This window comes from Hemibagrus wyckioides, linkage group LG08 (genome assembly GCF_019097595.1).
Source record: "Hemibagrus wyckioides isolate EC202008001 linkage group LG08, SWU_Hwy_1.0, whole genome shotgun sequence".
Classification (NCBI taxonomy): Eukaryota; Metazoa; Chordata; class Actinopteri; order Siluriformes; family Bagridae; genus Hemibagrus; species Hemibagrus wyckioides.
Genome location: NC_080717.1, coordinates 5,657,686 through 5,674,664, shown reverse-complemented (window position 1 = coordinate 5,674,664; position 16,979 = coordinate 5,657,686). Strand labels below are relative to the sequence as shown.

General features: G+C 39.2%; 1 protein-coding gene across 2 annotated transcripts; it reads right to left on the bottom strand.

The window, feature by feature from the left end:
* Positions 1-3,129: 3,129 nt before the first annotated feature.
* Positions 3,130-16,309, bottom strand: qdpra (quinoid dihydropteridine reductase a). Of its 2 annotated transcripts, XM_058397943.1 has the most exons (7): positions 16,071-16,297; positions 14,924-15,016; positions 13,018-13,114; positions 12,396-12,536; positions 7,166-7,274; positions 5,692-5,775; positions 3,130-3,849 (listed from the first exon to the last, which is right to left on the bottom strand). In XM_058397943.1, the coding sequence occupies exons 1-7, from the start codon at positions 16,161-16,163 to the stop codon at positions 3,747-3,749; spliced, it is 720 nt and encodes a 239-aa protein (XP_058253926.1). In that variant the 5' UTR covers positions 16,164-16,297; the 3' UTR covers positions 3,130-3,746. The 2 variants fall into 2 exon arrangements, with proteins under 2 accessions (XP_058253926.1, XP_058253928.1); XM_058397945.1 differs by lacking the exon at positions 5,692-5,775 and having other exon boundaries at positions 16,071-16,309.
* Between the last annotated feature and the right edge of the window lie 670 nt (positions 16,310-16,979).

Sequence of the window (16,979 nt, the reverse complement as noted above, 5' to 3'; positions counted from 1 at the left end):
TGTATATAGGGCAAAAAAAATGAACCCACAAAATAGAACCTAAAAAATGTATTTTATTTTTCTTGGAGAAATGCAAAAATGATTCTGTCTTCTTGTATATAGATCAAAAAACTTAGCCCAAAAATAGAGCCTAATTTTTTTTCAGAAATGCAAAAATGATGCTATCTTGTTGGGACAAAACAACCCAAATAAGGAACCTTAAAAAAATTTTGTGAATGCAAAAATTATGCTGTTTCTACAGATAAAAACAACAACAACAAAAAAAAAAAAACAAGAATAGAACCTAAAAAATATATGTATTTTTTTAGAAATTCAAAAATAATGCTGTCTTGTTGTGTATAGGGCAAAAAGCAATCCAAAATAGTAAACTAAAACATTATTATTATTTTTTAAAAATAAAATTCAAACTATCTTGTTGTATATAGGGTAAAAAAATGGGCCAAAAATAGAACCTACATTTTTTTTTTTTTTTTAAATTTGAGTAATGCAAAAATCATGCTATCTTGTTGTATACAGGGCAAAAACAATCCAAAATTCTATTATTATACACTGTTAATGTTCCAAAATGGAACTAATATATAAAATACACAGTCTATCGTTTGTAGCATGATCTGACGGCCATGCTGCAGTTCGTCCTAAAGGTTTACTATATACCACTTTACTCTAATCAGTTAGAAAAATCAGAGCAAGCAGGCTGATGAAAATGTGTTAATTGCGCTGTGTTCCCAAAACACGCTGGGAAAGTATCCAGTGAGAGAGATCATTTAACATCCCCATAATTGTTTTGTCAGGTGAGGTTTGTCAAGAAGGCAGCACCATCTAGAGGTAAACTCCACATTCATAATGCACAGAGGAACAGAGTCTGGGAAGGTTATAAATCCCTGGACCACCGGACCAGTGCGTCTGCTCATAAACCCACACACACACACACACACACACTCATGCCCCCGCAGACAATCACATGTGACTGGAAAAATTACAAAGACTTACACACACACACACACATACACACACTAGTATGCAGACATATGCATGTGCACACATGTCACCAGCGGTACATTAACCACTTCCATCTGCCTGCTCTTTATTTATGTGACCGGTTGGTGCACAGACTAAATGGCTTCCACATGTTTTATCGTTAGAGACGGAACCCTAATGACTGCAGGGCGAAAGAGGGCCACGTCTTCAATCTTTCATCGGTGAAAGACAACATCAGGGGGAGAAAAAAAAAGAAGGTAAAAGAACCCCAAACCTTGTTCAGCGCTACCTCAAGGTGCCTCGTTGCATTAGGATTTTTAATGACTGCTCAATGATCAGTGCAGGGAGAGATGAAGACGGACGTCTGCGTATCCTATAGATGAAATAAAAAGTGAGAAAAGAATTTCATTTATAAATATTGAAATGTAAATAATTTATGAATACAGTGCCAGGTTTCTTGCTAAAGAGCTCAAAAGTGAGCACTTTCCCTTTCTAAATGTAATTAATAATGATCATATTAATAAAATATTAATATTCTGCTTCTAGCCTCTGAACAGCTTGTTTATTTTCTTAGAGATTATAACAATATAATATATACATATACATTTTACATATGCCCTTAAAACATATTATGTATAGATAATTTGCTTTACTTCCAGCTACGGGGGCACAAACTTTTGCACTCGACCCTACTAACACATCTCATTTATAACAATAAGGGTTTATTTGGTCTGTTTTGCTATTAGACCTGATTTTTTGAAACAATAAAATTATGCTCTACTATTTCGACATGAGTGATATAAAATCAGTTTTCGTTTTCAATTCTACTGAATTCATTTCACATTTCTAATATTTTAGTATACCGACTCCATATTTGACGAGGCTTCTTTATATCATGCGTAGCTTAGCATACTGTAGCTAAAGGAAAGGTAGATTTCTTGTAGATAACAATGGAAATATTTCATGAGAATTTGGTACTTGAGAATTCAATCCTGAAGCCAGCATTTACACGATAAAATCCGTTTCCTTCATCAGTTTTCTAGTCAAGCTACAATGCTAATGCAGCTTATAGTAGTCTGTCAGCCATTTTGTTTTTTTCTCGGTCAATAATTTACCTCAGACTGCATCCAGTGCCTTTAGTGATCGCTTCAGTGACGTGGTCTGGAAAGCAGTGTGATTTATTAAAGGCTATAAACATGAGCTAATCTTTACTGTGGCGCTAAACACTGTGATGCGGGAATTATTTTTGGAATAATTTGATAAAGAAAGTATTGAAAGAGAAACCGGGAAGTACAGTTACATAGTTCCAATTTGTAAATACTAAATACTGACTATTTCTATCCGTTATATCAATTTTTGTTATAAAATTAGATGACTATATAAAGACAAGGGCTTATGTTTCTGGAAGAGATTTTGAGCCATGGAGGTTCACTTCACAGCTCCGGGGAAAACGTGTCGGACGCCAAAGATGTCTAATCGACTACATGTGAGGAAAGTGCTGAAATCGGATATTTCCTTTAACAAGCTTTAGCATGTCTTTCCGAACCTTGAAGTGGTTGCATTGAAGCGTACAAGATTTCCACTCAACACGGCTGTAGCGATGTTCGGCTCCAGACCGCCCAGTCCATCCTCATGTGGGTTTCTTTCTGGTTCTCGGGTCTCCTCCCAATCTGGTGAGACTTCACATGATTGTGTGTACATGATACATGATGTCCTGTGATAAACTAAGCATTCCTTCATGGCCTTGCATGGATTGGCTCAGGACCCTTGACCGGGATGTGTGAAGAAATGAACGAATGATGTGTGTAAGCTGAAAATTGTGTATATTTGATTTTCCACCAAACTTTTGATATATGTGGAGTTCCTCGAACAGCGTATTGAGACGCTGGATATATATATTTTTTAGAGGATGTGAATATTTGAAAAAGATCCGTCTTTGCCATAACACACTGCCAATTCTATACTGTAAATAAAAGAAGTTTCCGGAAAAAAACAGTAGAGCGCCCAGACTTTTGACTGGTAGTGTAATATTGCACAGTGAGTCCAGATGGAGCACTAACAAAGATGAATCATCTTCACACACACTCATATGTGTAATATTTGAATAGGTTTGTGGTGTTGATACAAAGAGACTCCAGAACCAAGCGGTGGTGGATTATGGGAAATATTTTACTGCTTAACACTGGCTCATACACTCGAACACACAGCCATAAAGCACAGGAACGATTTTGATGAATGGTGTTTGCTGTAAACTTTTTCATCTGTATGCTACTCGCATACACACACACACACACACATGCGCAGGGTAAGGTCACTTTGTTTGCAAAGTTTGCATTGGATTAACCGGCTGAGGTTTTTACTGCTTGTAGAGAGAGTAGTCACATGACTGTCTCTTGATTTGCTACACAGGAATAAAACACTTGTGCCATCGATTACAATTTTGGACGTTACTTTATACTATACTGTATATCCGTACGTCACTGATGTGCGATGTTACATGAAACAATTTAATACCTGTTACTGCTCACACTATGTTATAGCTATGAAGAGAGCTATACACTTCCAGCTACATTAATCACGATGTAAATGAAATAATAAGGACTTATTAAGGTGTGTAGTGTAAAATGTCAACAGGTGGCATTGTGTTCAAAGACTATAAGGCTGGATGGATTCTCCCTTTACCCCTGGGCTTTTTATATTTTTATGCAGCTGTAACTGTTTGCTTTTTTCCCCCCGAAACTTCCACTCGTCTCGTTCTCTTCTTGTTTTTACTGAACCGGCGTGGCCTCTGTCTTTCCTCCTGACGTCACCAGCTGGATCAAACTGCCTGAGGCTGGCCGCTCTGACCCGACGGCCCAGCTGTAGAACATTCTGGACAAAGAGATAGAGCAGTGGAAATGACAGGGGCAGGATAACGAGTTGGGGTGGTGGACAGAAGAGACATGAAAGAGAGAGAGAGAGAGAGAAACAAAGAGATGTGATGAAAACTGGTAGCACTGACTGTCGGCAGCCACAAGCCCACGAAGAAGATTCAGGAAAGAAGAGCAAACCCTCGGCGCTCAGTTATTATCCGATTACGGGAGTGTTTGTTTTGATTAACTTAGACCCCGCCCCCGATCGCAGAGCAGATTCTCCTTGTCTCCTGTCCTGCTTGCTCGATAATCTCCGGCGCTCTGGCTCCTCCTGTGAGATTAGACGTTTCCACGAATCCACGTTTAATCTCCCCACGTGACAGAGAGGGTCAGGCTTGTGCGAGTTCCTCGGTCAGTGTGCATCGCTGAGATTACATTAATAACTGTCTCTAGAGCTAATGACTCTATAAGTACATAAAAACTCTCTCTCTCTCTCTCTACAGTCAAAAGTATGTGGACACCTGACCACTGAACTTTCCACAATAAAATCATGCGCATTATTATGGAGACGCTCACCATGCTACTCTCATTACATCCTCCACTCTGCTGGAAAGGATTTCCGATAGATTTTTGAGTGTGGTTATGGGGATTTGTGCTCATTTAAGAGAAAGCTTTAGACATTCATGTCTGCTAAGAAGATCTGAAGCAAAGCTGGACTTCACTCAAGTTCTTCCAGTCCAAACTCGGCAAAAACCATGTCTACATGGAGCCCACTTTGTGCACAGGGGCATTGCTGTGCTGAGACTTGTGTGTCTGGGAAAGATGTTATGGTCAAGTGTATCCAAATTTTTCTCCATATGGTTCATTTACAGTCCAGAACATACAGCAAATGCAGCCATACACAGTGTCTAGACCTGTGTCTAAAAATGAGTTCCCTTCTTCCTCCAAAAATATACATTACAAAAGTCTTTCATATAAACAAAACATAATTTAAATACAGAATTTCCTTGGCACTAGTGACAGCGCTTGAGGTGTGATATGATGCTATAAATCTATGATGGATTATTCTTTAAAAACCTGGCAACCAGAGTATTATTAGCTCAGTGCAAGATTTCGGTTTATTTTATTTTCTATTTATTATTATTTGATAATATATTCAGATATCTTGTACGTTGTTTATTTAAGTCAATTTGGAATTGTTCTATAACAATAACATCGTAAACCCATCACAGGACAATATTATGCTATATCACATGCTTTAATTTAATATCTTCTTGATAAACGTTTATACGGTGTTATGATTCGGTGTTGCTGAACTGTCAATTCTATTTTATGAACATATTTAATTTTACGGTAATCAATTAGTCACATTAGTAATGTGACACTGGTTTACTTAATAATCTAGTAATTAATAATAATAATATCAAATAAATATAATTTTCTATACTATTACTTATTTATTAGTTAGTAATTATTAATTAGTTCATTTTTAATTATTTATAATTAATTAAATATAATTACTTATTATTTATATTAATTATTTACATTGTATTATTGTTATTTTTTTTTATACGTTTAAATATTTTTAAATATTTTATTTTAATATAGAATAAATTCATTTATTGATCAGCATGAACCACAATGAAGTTTACAAAACCTGTGCTTTTTTAAAGATTCTCTCGAGCTGTTCACGCTCCGGAAGAACGTCACTGCCATCTTGTGGTCAACTTCATTTGGTGACCTGCTTAATACCCCCCTCTCCGCCCCCCACATACCATACGCTCACAAGTGAATGCATTGATATTCATCCATTTGTTCATTTTTCCTGCAGAAATTACAAATGCACGCTTTAAACACTCACTCTGCCACGTATTCCATTGGTGTCCAGCTGCCGAAGTCTGCGTCAGGCATGAACTTCCTGTTCATCGGTGTATCCAAGGTAACCCTGGAACATAATGCCGTAACGGGGTTATCTAGGAAAATCTCTGGAACAGCACAGGTGCCCGGGGCAGCAACAAGAGGAGCGACACGGCATTTAAAGCTCCAATCATTACTGAAAAGGAAACAAGCTTGTTTTGACAAATCTTTTTTCATGTTTTGAAGCTGATCTCATTTTTGGTCCTGTAATAAGCTTTTACTAGTCTATCTATCTATCTATCTATCTATCTATCTATCTATCTATCTATCTATCTATCGATGCTGAACTATTTACACCGATCAGGCATAACATTATGACCACCTGCCTAATATTGTGTCGATCCCCCCTTTGCTTCCAAAACAGCCCTGACCCGTCCTGCACTGTGTATCCTGACACCTTTCTATCAGAACCTGCATTAACTTCTTCAGCAATATGAGCAACAGTAGCTCGTCTGTTGGATCGGATCACACGGACCAGCCTTCGCTCCCCACGTACATCAATGAGCCTTGGCCGCCCATGACCCTGTCGCCGGTTCACCACTGTTCCTTCCTTGGTCGACATTTGATAGATACTGACCACTGCAGACCGGGTGCCATGATGAGGAGATAATCAGTGTTATTCACTTCACCTGTTGTTGTTCATAATCTTATGCCTGATTGGTGTATATTGCACAAAGGAACAAGTGACAAAGTGTAGCACCAAATGGTAGGTCAATATACTAACCTTTCCACCCAGACAACACAGCGATTCAAAATTCCCAATCTCTAAAAGATATGCCAACACATTTCATCCGCCTTGTGGCTGCTTGTCATGAGGTCTCTGATTATCATAAAATATGAAACATGAGCTGGTGCTTGAAACAAAAACATGTTACCTAAATTGTTCTAAATCATAGATGAACAGCTTCATTTTGTAGAAATTCTGTTATGATTACTCATGTTTCTAACACATGCTAGCAAATGACAAGTCCCCTGTGTCACTCTTTTGCATTTCCAGGGCATTTAATTGCCACTTAAATGCAAACTAATCACTGGAACTCAAGCTAAAGCGAAGAACTGAAGAAACGTGACATAGTAATGGTCTGAGGAATCGATAAGCGAGTCAATAGGCACAACTGTTTTGACATATATTACTAAAGACTGATGTATTCTTCTTTGGTAGAATTTTAAAACTGTATTACGGCTGTCTGTCATATCCATTTTTTTCGCTAATGGACTCGTGATAAATCTATGCTGGGAATTCCTCAACTGTGTCTCGTTTCTCATGGCATCTCTTCAAGGAGGTAGAGGAATGATACCATGGTGCAAAAGCCACTGATGTACAGCTCAGGTGATGAGTAAGAGCAACAAAAGCAGATCTGTACTTATAAAAGATAGCTAGACAGAGAGAGAGAGAGAGACAGAGGAAGAGCACTTACGGGAGGATGGCCACGGCTACAGCGCCTGAAGGAAGGCCGCTGTTTTGTCCAGCAACACTTTCACACAGCTGATGCACTGCTGCCTTCGCCATGCCATAACCCACCATACCTACAGAGAGAGAGAGAGAGAGAGAGAGAGAGGAAAAAGGGAGACAGAGAGAGAGATAGAGAGAGAAAGAGAGAGAGAGAGAGAGAGAGAGGGAGAGGGGGGAAATAGGGGGAAGGGAGAGAGAGAGAGAGAGAGAGAGAGAGAGAGGAAAAAGGGAGAGAGAGAGGGAGGGAGGGAGGGAGGGAGAGAGAGGGAAAGGGAGAGAGAGATAAAGAGGGAAAGAAAGGGAGGAAGAGAGACAGGGGGAGAGAGAGATAGAGAGAGAGAAAGAAAGTATCTTTAAGAGAATGCCATCATCTCTGGTACAAACATTAAATGCAGATCATCGATATTTGTTAAGAATATTAAATAATTTAAAGTCAGGAATTTATGTAAATATATGTAAATATGCAAATTAGAAAACACTTCAGACTGCTTGATTTTCATCCCAAAGAAGAAAAAAATTGAAAACAATGTAAATAAAACAATTTTGAAATTAAATAAATAAATAAATAAATACATTTTCTTGTTTATAATTTTAAATAAAAAAAAACAACAACAAAGAACTGTAGTCTGTAATTTATTAGAATGAGTTTTAGTTAATATTTGTGGTTATAGATCGGTTCATATGACATGAATATGAGCTTTCACGTGTCATGTCCTTTCCCTTGTCCTTTAGTGTCCTTTGTCCTTTAGTGAACCATTCAACACCATTTGCAGCATCAACTTACTGTAGATGCTAGATTTCCATCTCATTCCAACTGTGAGTGTTTTCCAGCTATTCCATGATTCAAGCCTCAAATTCTACACTAGTACTTGAGTATAAATATGTTTATATACAATTGTTTATTGACATTGGTAAAAAATGTACAGCATTTATTACGATGTGGTTTTAACCCAGACCTGAAGGTCAAACGATTAATAATAATAATTAATAATAATAATAAATGAATAATTATTATAAACCACTGGCTTTAGTTTAAAAAAAATAAAATAATAATAATATAATAATAATAATAATACCAGGGCTGAACCAACTTTTCCTTAATATTTGTGGTTAGATAGGTAACAGAAGGGTTTAAAAATTACACACCGCATCTTTAACTTTACAATTAAAATGGGAAAAAAGTCAATAAATAATAAAAAAATATATATATATATATATATATATATATATATATATATATATGTATATATATGTATGTATATATACATATGTTACTGACAACTCAGTTACAATTAAACTACTGTAAATATTTAGAGTAGATTTTTAAAGTTTTAACCCAAACCTGAGGTCAAACTATATATACTTTTTATTTTTAAAACTTGTAATAAAGATGTAATAATAATAAGTTCAAAGACATATTTGCTAGAAGGAATGAGATTCACAATATCAGTATACTGGCATCAGTTTTAGAAGCAAAGTTAACCTGTTTCTTTAAAATTTGTGGTTAAACAGGAAACAGAGAAGTTTAGAAATTACACACTGCACCCTTAAGTAACAGCAAAATTGTCTGTAACAATGCAAACTTTCCCCTTTGGCATGACAAACTATCTACACAATCAACCGCAACTAAAAGCTGGGTTTTTTCCATCTCTGATAGGGCTGTGGTGTAAGCTGTAACACATCTGTACTTCATACACAAACATCTGGCCTTCACACCGCTCCGCTCTGGAGTGGCCGTATCTCCCGGTCATAAACAGCGATAAGAGATTAGACCTGAACTTTGTATTGTGATTTTTTCTTCTCTGTCCATGACGCTCACTCTCCATTCTGGTGTCCTGTAAAGACTAAACCCTGATGCCGGCCCTGCCCCCGCTCCACATGTTGTTGAGCCTTGGCATCTGGAACCTATAACCGGCCTTATGAGAACGTGAGTGATTTTTTTTGTTAAAAAACAACAATATTACTCGAAGCCCAAAATGAGTGCCAGACATGCCAAAATGTCTTACGGTGAATGAGCCAATGAGAACGAGGGGCGTGTAGCTGCTTCCCCACTGGTGAAAAACAAGGAACGTCTCTTTGTTTGTGATCTTTGACCTGAAAACTTGAAGTCTGGGATAAATATCAAAGCGTGCTCACATGCTCTACAACTCGAGCTTTGGCTTAAATTCTTTACTTCAGCTAAATCTGCCATGGCATATTTCAAAGCTTCTTCAGGATTAGCAGCACGGAGACACCAGCAGAATGACGGTGCTTCATTCCGTTTGGTTGGAAGTATACAAATATTTGATTGAGGATAACTGAGGGTATCTGTGAAACGTCAGTGTTCTAGCGCACGGAGAGTTGACGTGTCTGTCAGAAACGTTTTTGACTCTCTCTTTTCATGCAGCAGATCAAACACGGAAAATAGGAGATTCCGATCATGTGGTATCAGAGCAGCACTCTTCGCTGAGGGGTGCGCCTCGTCTCTGGAACTACCGTGTGGATGTGAGACAGAGAGCAGAGAGACAGGCGGCAGAGACAGACCACATGTGCTGAGCTAAAATGCTGAGTCATGTCTCCTCCCAGCTGTGCGGCCAATCAGAGGAGCCGATTCAGGGCAGGGTGCGGATGAGGGGGTATGAGTGAGGTGCAGGATTAAGGGCGATACTCTGGTAGAGTGTGGGTTTTAGAGAAGTGTACTGATGAGTGGGTTTTACTTCGACGTATGTGTGATGGATGATAGGGGGGTACGATAAGGTGTTTTTAAAAGGGTGTATGATAAGGTGGTTTTGGGTAGGGTGTATGTTAGTGTAAGAGGTATGTTAAGGTGGTCTTGAGAAGAAGGTATGTTAAGGTGGTCTTGTGTAGGAGGTATATTAAGGTGGTCTTGTGTAGGGGGTATGTTAAGGTGGGCTTGTGTAGGATGTATGTTAAGGTGGTATTGTGTAGGATGTATGTTAAGGTGGTCTTGTGTAGGGGGTTTGTTAAGGTGGTCTTGTGTAGGGGGTATGTAAAGGTGGTCTTGGGTAGGGGGTTTGTTAAGGTGATCTTGTGTAGGAGGTATATTAAGGTGGTCTTGTGTAGGATGTATGTTAAGGTGGTCTTGTGTAGGGGGTATTTAAAGGTAATCATGTGTAGGGGGTATATTAAGGTGGTCTAGTGTAGGGGGTTTGTTTAGGTAATCATGTGTAGAGGGTATATTAAGGTGGTCTTGTGTAGGAGGTATATTAAGGAGGTATTGTGTAGGGGGTATGTTAAGGTGGGCTTGTGTAGGGGGTATATTAAGGTGGTATTGTGTAGGGGGTTTGTTAAGGTGGTCTTGTGTAGGGGGTATGTAAAGGTGGTCTTGTGTAGGGGGTTTGTTAAGGTGATCTTGTGTAGGATGTATGTTAAGGTGGTCTTGTGTAGGATGTATGTTAAGGTGGTCTTGTGTAGGGGGTTTGTTAAGGTGGTCTTGTGTAGGGGGTTTGTTAAGGTGATCTTGTGTAGGAGGTATATTAAGGTGGTCTTGTGTAGGATGTATGTTAAGGTGGTCTTGTGTAGGGGGTATTTAAAGGTAATCATGTGTAGGGGGTATATTAAGGTGGTCTTGTGTAGGGGGTTTGTTTAGGTAATCTTGTGTAGAGGGTATATTAAGGTGGTCTTGTATAGGGGGTATATTAAGGTGGTCTTGTGTAGGAGGTATATTAAGGTGGTATTGTGTAGGGGGTATGTTAAGGTGGGCTTGTGTAGGGGGTATATTAAGGTGGTATTGTGTAGGGGGTATGTTAAGGTGGGCTTGTGTAGGGGGTAAGTAAAGGTGGTCTTGTGTAGGGGGTTTGTTAAGGTGGTCTTGTGTAGGGGGTATGTAAAGGTGGTCTTGTGTAGGGGGTTTGTTAAGGTGATCTTGTGTAGGAGGTATATTAAGGTGGTCTTGTGTAGGATGTATGTTAAGGTGGTCTTGTGTAGGGGGTATTTAAAGGTAATCATGTGTAGGGGGTATATTAAGGTGGTCTTGTGTAGGGGGTTTGTTTAGGTAATCTTGTGTAGAGGGTATATTAAGGTGGTCTTGTATAGGGGGTATATTAATGTTATTATATGTTGTATAACAAAACAGCCTTGTTAAGGAATATGATAAAGTAGACTTGGGTAGAGTGTAGACAAGGTTGTTAAGGGGTATGATATGGTAGTTTTGGGTATGATTAGGTAATCTTGAGTAGGGAGTATGTTAACGTGGTCTTGTTCCGATGTATGAGAAGATGGTCTTGATAGGGGATATGAGAAGGTAGATTTGGGTAGATGGTATAATAAAGTGGTCTTGTTATGAAAGGGGATATGATAAAGTTGTCTTGAACCTGATCTTTTAAGGAGGCATTATAAGGTGGTTAGTGGAGGGTGTATGACAGGATGGTTTTGGTATGGTGCATGATTAGCTGGTGAGGGGTTTGATGGAGGATGCATGTTGGCGTTGTATATGATGCATGTTTCAGTGAATCAGGCTGATAAGGAACGTTTGATCAGTGTGTACGTTTCAGGTCAAAATGATTGGGTGCAGGGTGAAAGTTTTAATAAAGGTTCATGTCTTATGGCAGTGTTTTAATAAAGGAATTTAGGAAGGGAAAGTTTATAATAAATGGGTAGAGTATATATTTAATGATGCAGTGGATAATAGATAGGGTTCATCTTGTTCATCTGGCCTACTTTGGGTAGGGTGCATTTTTCAGGCGAACATGCTGATGTGGGGGTTTTGGGTGGGGAGCATGCTTCATGCTGACGTGGGGATTTTGCAGTGTAGAGGCAGTAAGACCTATTGTGCTCAGTGAATCAGATGACATCTGCTTTAATCTGGGTCTTTAAGAGATTTAAGGTCACATGCATGAGATTTAAAGGCATATAGCAAAATAAGCATCTGGCACACTAGTTATTAATTTTAGCCTTTTCCAATATACTACATGCATTAATTATCTAAATAGATGAAAGAACAGTGACTAATATCATCGCACATAATCCTTTGGCTTCGCTTGCTGTCAAATGAGGCAAAACCTTTAGTTCACCTTCAGCGTGTGCACACAAACACTACAAATAAAGCTTTTTAGAGGACTACTATAACTGCTAAAGCATATAGTAAATCCTTGTGATTACAAAGTACATTAAAATCACATCAGGTCTGTTCTGCTAAATGTCTGCCTTGTATAAGGATTTAATATAAAAGATATATATATAATATATATAAGCACCTGGAGTTCCACTGAGTGAAGCCTTGGCTCCGGTCAGAGTGAGCAAACCTCCAGGCTTGAGGTGATGAGAGGCCAGATACGCGGAGATGGTTGAAGTCCAGACGCTCTGTTTCCACATCAGATCGCTGTTCTTAAACACATCTGCACAGAAAAGATAGTAAAGATATGAGAGCTAGCGAGGCAGAGTAAGAGATGAAAAGCCATTCGATACTAATCGGGTTTGATCAACGTGAAATATTATGTGCCTGGCTAAGTTTCTCTAGCGGGTACCTTATGTGTAAATTAGAGATGACACAATCCTTTATCAAATATCATTATCGGGCTGGAATCAGCAGAAAACGTTGGACTGGATTTCAGAGGAAATTTTTCTTTAGTGAGGAGATTCCTTCAACTATTGTAATATACTATATATTTCATACAAGGGTATTTTATTTGTTTTGTATTGTCAGTGAATGATGAGTAAATATTAAACTGGAATTTTTGGAAATCTGTGTTTTTGTGTAATGATTGTATTAAATGATTGTTTTTGACATCATTTGCTAGTTTATACTAGTTGAAGGTTGAAAAGCTGAAATGCAGCAGTTTAATTAGGTGTCTTATAATCATAATAAAAAATCTGGACCTTTGGAGGCACAGTTTCCACCAGCCCATCCTCCGGCCACACACACGATGGCGTCCACCTTCTGGTCTCCGAGCAGCCGAGCCACATCTGACGTCACCTACATAAAAAATATTAAGAATCTGGTCAAAACCTGTGTTCAATAACCATTCATCATCACTTAAATGGAAAGGCTTCCCAGTAGAATGGCTGTGTTTATTCATCTACAAAAGCATCAGTGAAGTCAGACACTGAGGTCTGGGGTTCAGAGTTCATCCCAGTGGGGTGTTCAGTGGGGTTGGGTCAGAGTCAAGGTTCTGTGTAGGAGTACTTCAGTTCGTCTATTTTAAACTACTCAAACCATGTCTTCATGGAGCTCGCTTTTATGCTGGAACAGGTCTGGACATAATCCAAGTTCTAGTTCCAATGAATTTAATGCTAAAGCATATAAAGACGTTCTATACAATAGTTGCATTCTGGATGATAATCATATCAGGCATAACATTATGACCACCTGCCTAATATTGTGTTGGTCCCCCTGTTGCTGCCACAACAGCCCTGACGCGTCCTGCACTGTGTATTCTGACACCTTTCTATCAGAACCAGCATTAACTTCTTCAGCAATCTGAGCAACAGTAGCTCAAATATTGGTCACTTGCTGCCTAATATATCCCACCCACTAACAGGTGCCATGATGAAGAGATAATCAGTCTTATTCACTTCACCTCTCAGTGCTCATAATGTTATGGCTGATTGGTGCATATATATATATAGCATTCTTATAATAGCTTTGATAAAACTGTGATAAAATTTTGGTCAGTTACCAAGAAAATAAAACCTATAATATCTGCACACGCTTATTACAATCTGTTCCGAGCAACAGGCTTGATTCACTGTCTTGGGTATAAACAATGACATTGACAGTTTACCAGGCAAGAGGCAGAGAGGCAGATCTGTTTGTGTGGATTTACAAGGACATCATTGTGTGTCCTCCATCCAGACTCATTATATAAGGGCGTGAATGATGTTGATGGCAGACACAATAGATCGGGTGATGAAAAAGGACAGGGCTCGCTGGATGTCAATATAAGGCTGGCTGAGGAAATTGCCTCGGCTGGACGGATATGGAAAACGAACGGCGTTTCCTTGGTAGCAGATGTGTAATAAGCCATTTACATTGGAGCAGATGGGATAAAGGCAGACGATGCTCTCCTCCGACCCGGGGATTTAGGCCAGGAATTAATTTCGGAGGCTGAAACGTTTAAAACAATGTTTGTTTTGGGTGAATGTTGTGAAAAAATTGGATGTTAAGACATTTTAAGACCGAAAGGTACTTTGTAGAAGTTATACACATTAAGGCAGTGCTTCCAAACACTGTCAAAGACCTTCAACATGACCACTTTCAAACTAAATTACATTCACCATCGCTATGTTTCGTGAATGGGAGACTTGATTCTACATTTTATCTTCCGTTACACATTTTTAATCTGTTTATTAAATAAAGCATCATACAGCTCCCTGTGGCTTAAATGTGACGGTTTACAAATGATGCGATTTGATTGGTTGTGGAGGAAGGTAGCGTGTATGTCCATAGATGATCAGACTTTTAGTCCATGTTCACAGCTTCTTTTTCTCTTCTCAGAATAAACCGATGCCTTTTATTCATGGACACTATTAAGACTGGTTAGGACTCTGGGTTGTTGACCAGAAGATTGGGGTTCAAGCCCCAGTACTGCCAGGCTGCCACTGTTGGGCCCTTGAGCAAGGACCCCAACCCACCCTGCTCCAGGGGAGCTGCATCATGGCTGACCCTGCGCTCTGACCCCAACCCTCTAAAGATGGGATATGTGAAGAAAGAATTTCACTGTGCAGTAATATAAATTTGACAAATAAAGACAACTTAACTTAATTCTTCATCCTCGATGCTTACCTGCTCCGCGTGCTCACAGAAACTGTCACAGATCGTCGCCAGGACATTTGCGTCAGCTTCTTCATTAGCGCCAATGTCAATGCTGACCACCCACTACAACACAACACACACAAAAAAATCATGTATTATTTAAGTCACACATTTTTAACTAGGGTTGTATAACACCTTTATCTGACTTTTTTAAAATGCAAGACAGCAACATCCACAGCACGCTTTAAACACACCAACTTATCGATAATCAAATTTTTGCTGCTGATTATATTTATTATTGTTTAGCTATAGCAGCTGTACATGACCTTGATGACCAGAACTAAACCAAATGACTATCTATTATATGGCAAAGCAGCACTGCGGAGGTAGCACAAGTGGTTTAGACTCTGGTTTGCTGACCGGAAGATCGGCGTTCAAGCCCCAGCACTGCCAAGCTGCCACTGTTGGGCCCTTGAGCAAGGCCCCCAACTCACGATGCTCCAGGGGTGCTGCTTTTTGCTTTAATTTCACTTTAGACAGTGTTGAGGTGGATCTTGATCCCGGGAACATTAGGAGTGAGGTGGGAATACACTCTGGATGCAATTCCAGTCCATCACCAAGCCTGTACATTCAAACCCTGAGGTCATTTAGCAATTTAGCCAATTTGCATAATTGGGGAATTTTTTTGAACGAACGAAACGCATACAAACACAGAGAGAACAGACTATGCCTTTTAATTCTCATGCAACAGACACACCAATGTGGCACAATGATATCGGGAAACCGCGATATTTTTTTTTACACTAGGTTATAATCATACCGTGACATTTTCAACTCGTTAAATCCCTATTTGTAATTAAGGAATGCCGGAAATCTAATAAGCGCACCTACTTTAAAGCTATAAGAGTGATATAACATGTTTGTATCAAACAACAACTATGTGTTAAGTCCATTATTAGCCTAAAAACACAATAAACAAGAGGTTTCCCAGCTGTTCAACAGGTGTCAGTCCTTCAGTGATATAATAACTCCAACATTAAACTCGGCGTCTTTTCAGACTAATATAACACAATTAAAGACACAATGTTGCCTCGAAATGTCATCAATAAAATATTACCGAATCACTACAGTTATTTATAAAGGAAATTTTGTGCGGTGGTGAATGAAATAAACTCACCCAGCCTTTGGATTTAAAATGGTGGACGCAGGTCGAGCCCAGTGCTCCTCTTCCTCCGTAAATGAGGACTCGGTTAGCGGAGACACCGGCCATCAGTTCAGCTCTGTCTTTACACGGTATAGGAAATGATAATGTGAAGAAGAAGAGGGGAAAAGAGAGAGAAATAGACTGAGAGAGAGAGAGAGAGAGGTTCACTCTGAGGGGCGGATCAGTAATTGGTGCTGTATCGCCTTATGATTGGTGAAGGATGCACGCGAGAGGCACAGTGGTGAAATTACAGGTTATAAGGATTTTAAATGAAAAAATTGTAAAACATATAAAGGCCACAATTATAATTAGGGGTGAATCTTTATCTGTTAGGCGATTATACAGCTCGAGACATCTAAATACGCAGAATACGATTCGTTGAATCAAGTAATGATTCGATTCACTTCGGTTCACTACTGACTTGATAGGAGTCGGTTCAGTGCCGATTCAGATTCGAAGCAATATCATTCAGTTCAGGAAATTGAAGCTTTGCATAAAGCAGTGTTTTTGTCAAGGTTGTCTGTTCTCCAGAGAGGAATTTATGAACTTGAGTTGACTCTTCTCTCTCTCTCTCTCTCTCTCTCTCTCTCTTTCACACACACATACACACACACACACACTCACATTGTTGTATTTGAGCACAGAATAATGGACAAATTTGCATGTTAAACTTCACTTTCATCAGGCCCTTTGCAGCAAGCTGACAAATTTGTGGCATTCTACTAATCAGTTTTTGCAGACATTCAGTTGTGATTTCCTCCAATTTCTTCTGCAGCACTTCCCAAAGGTCCTGGTTGTGTAGTGGTCTCGAAGCAGCAAGATGGGGTTCAGTCCACAAGACTTGGTTCCAGTCATCTAAACTCCACTGTTTGTGCATCTTGG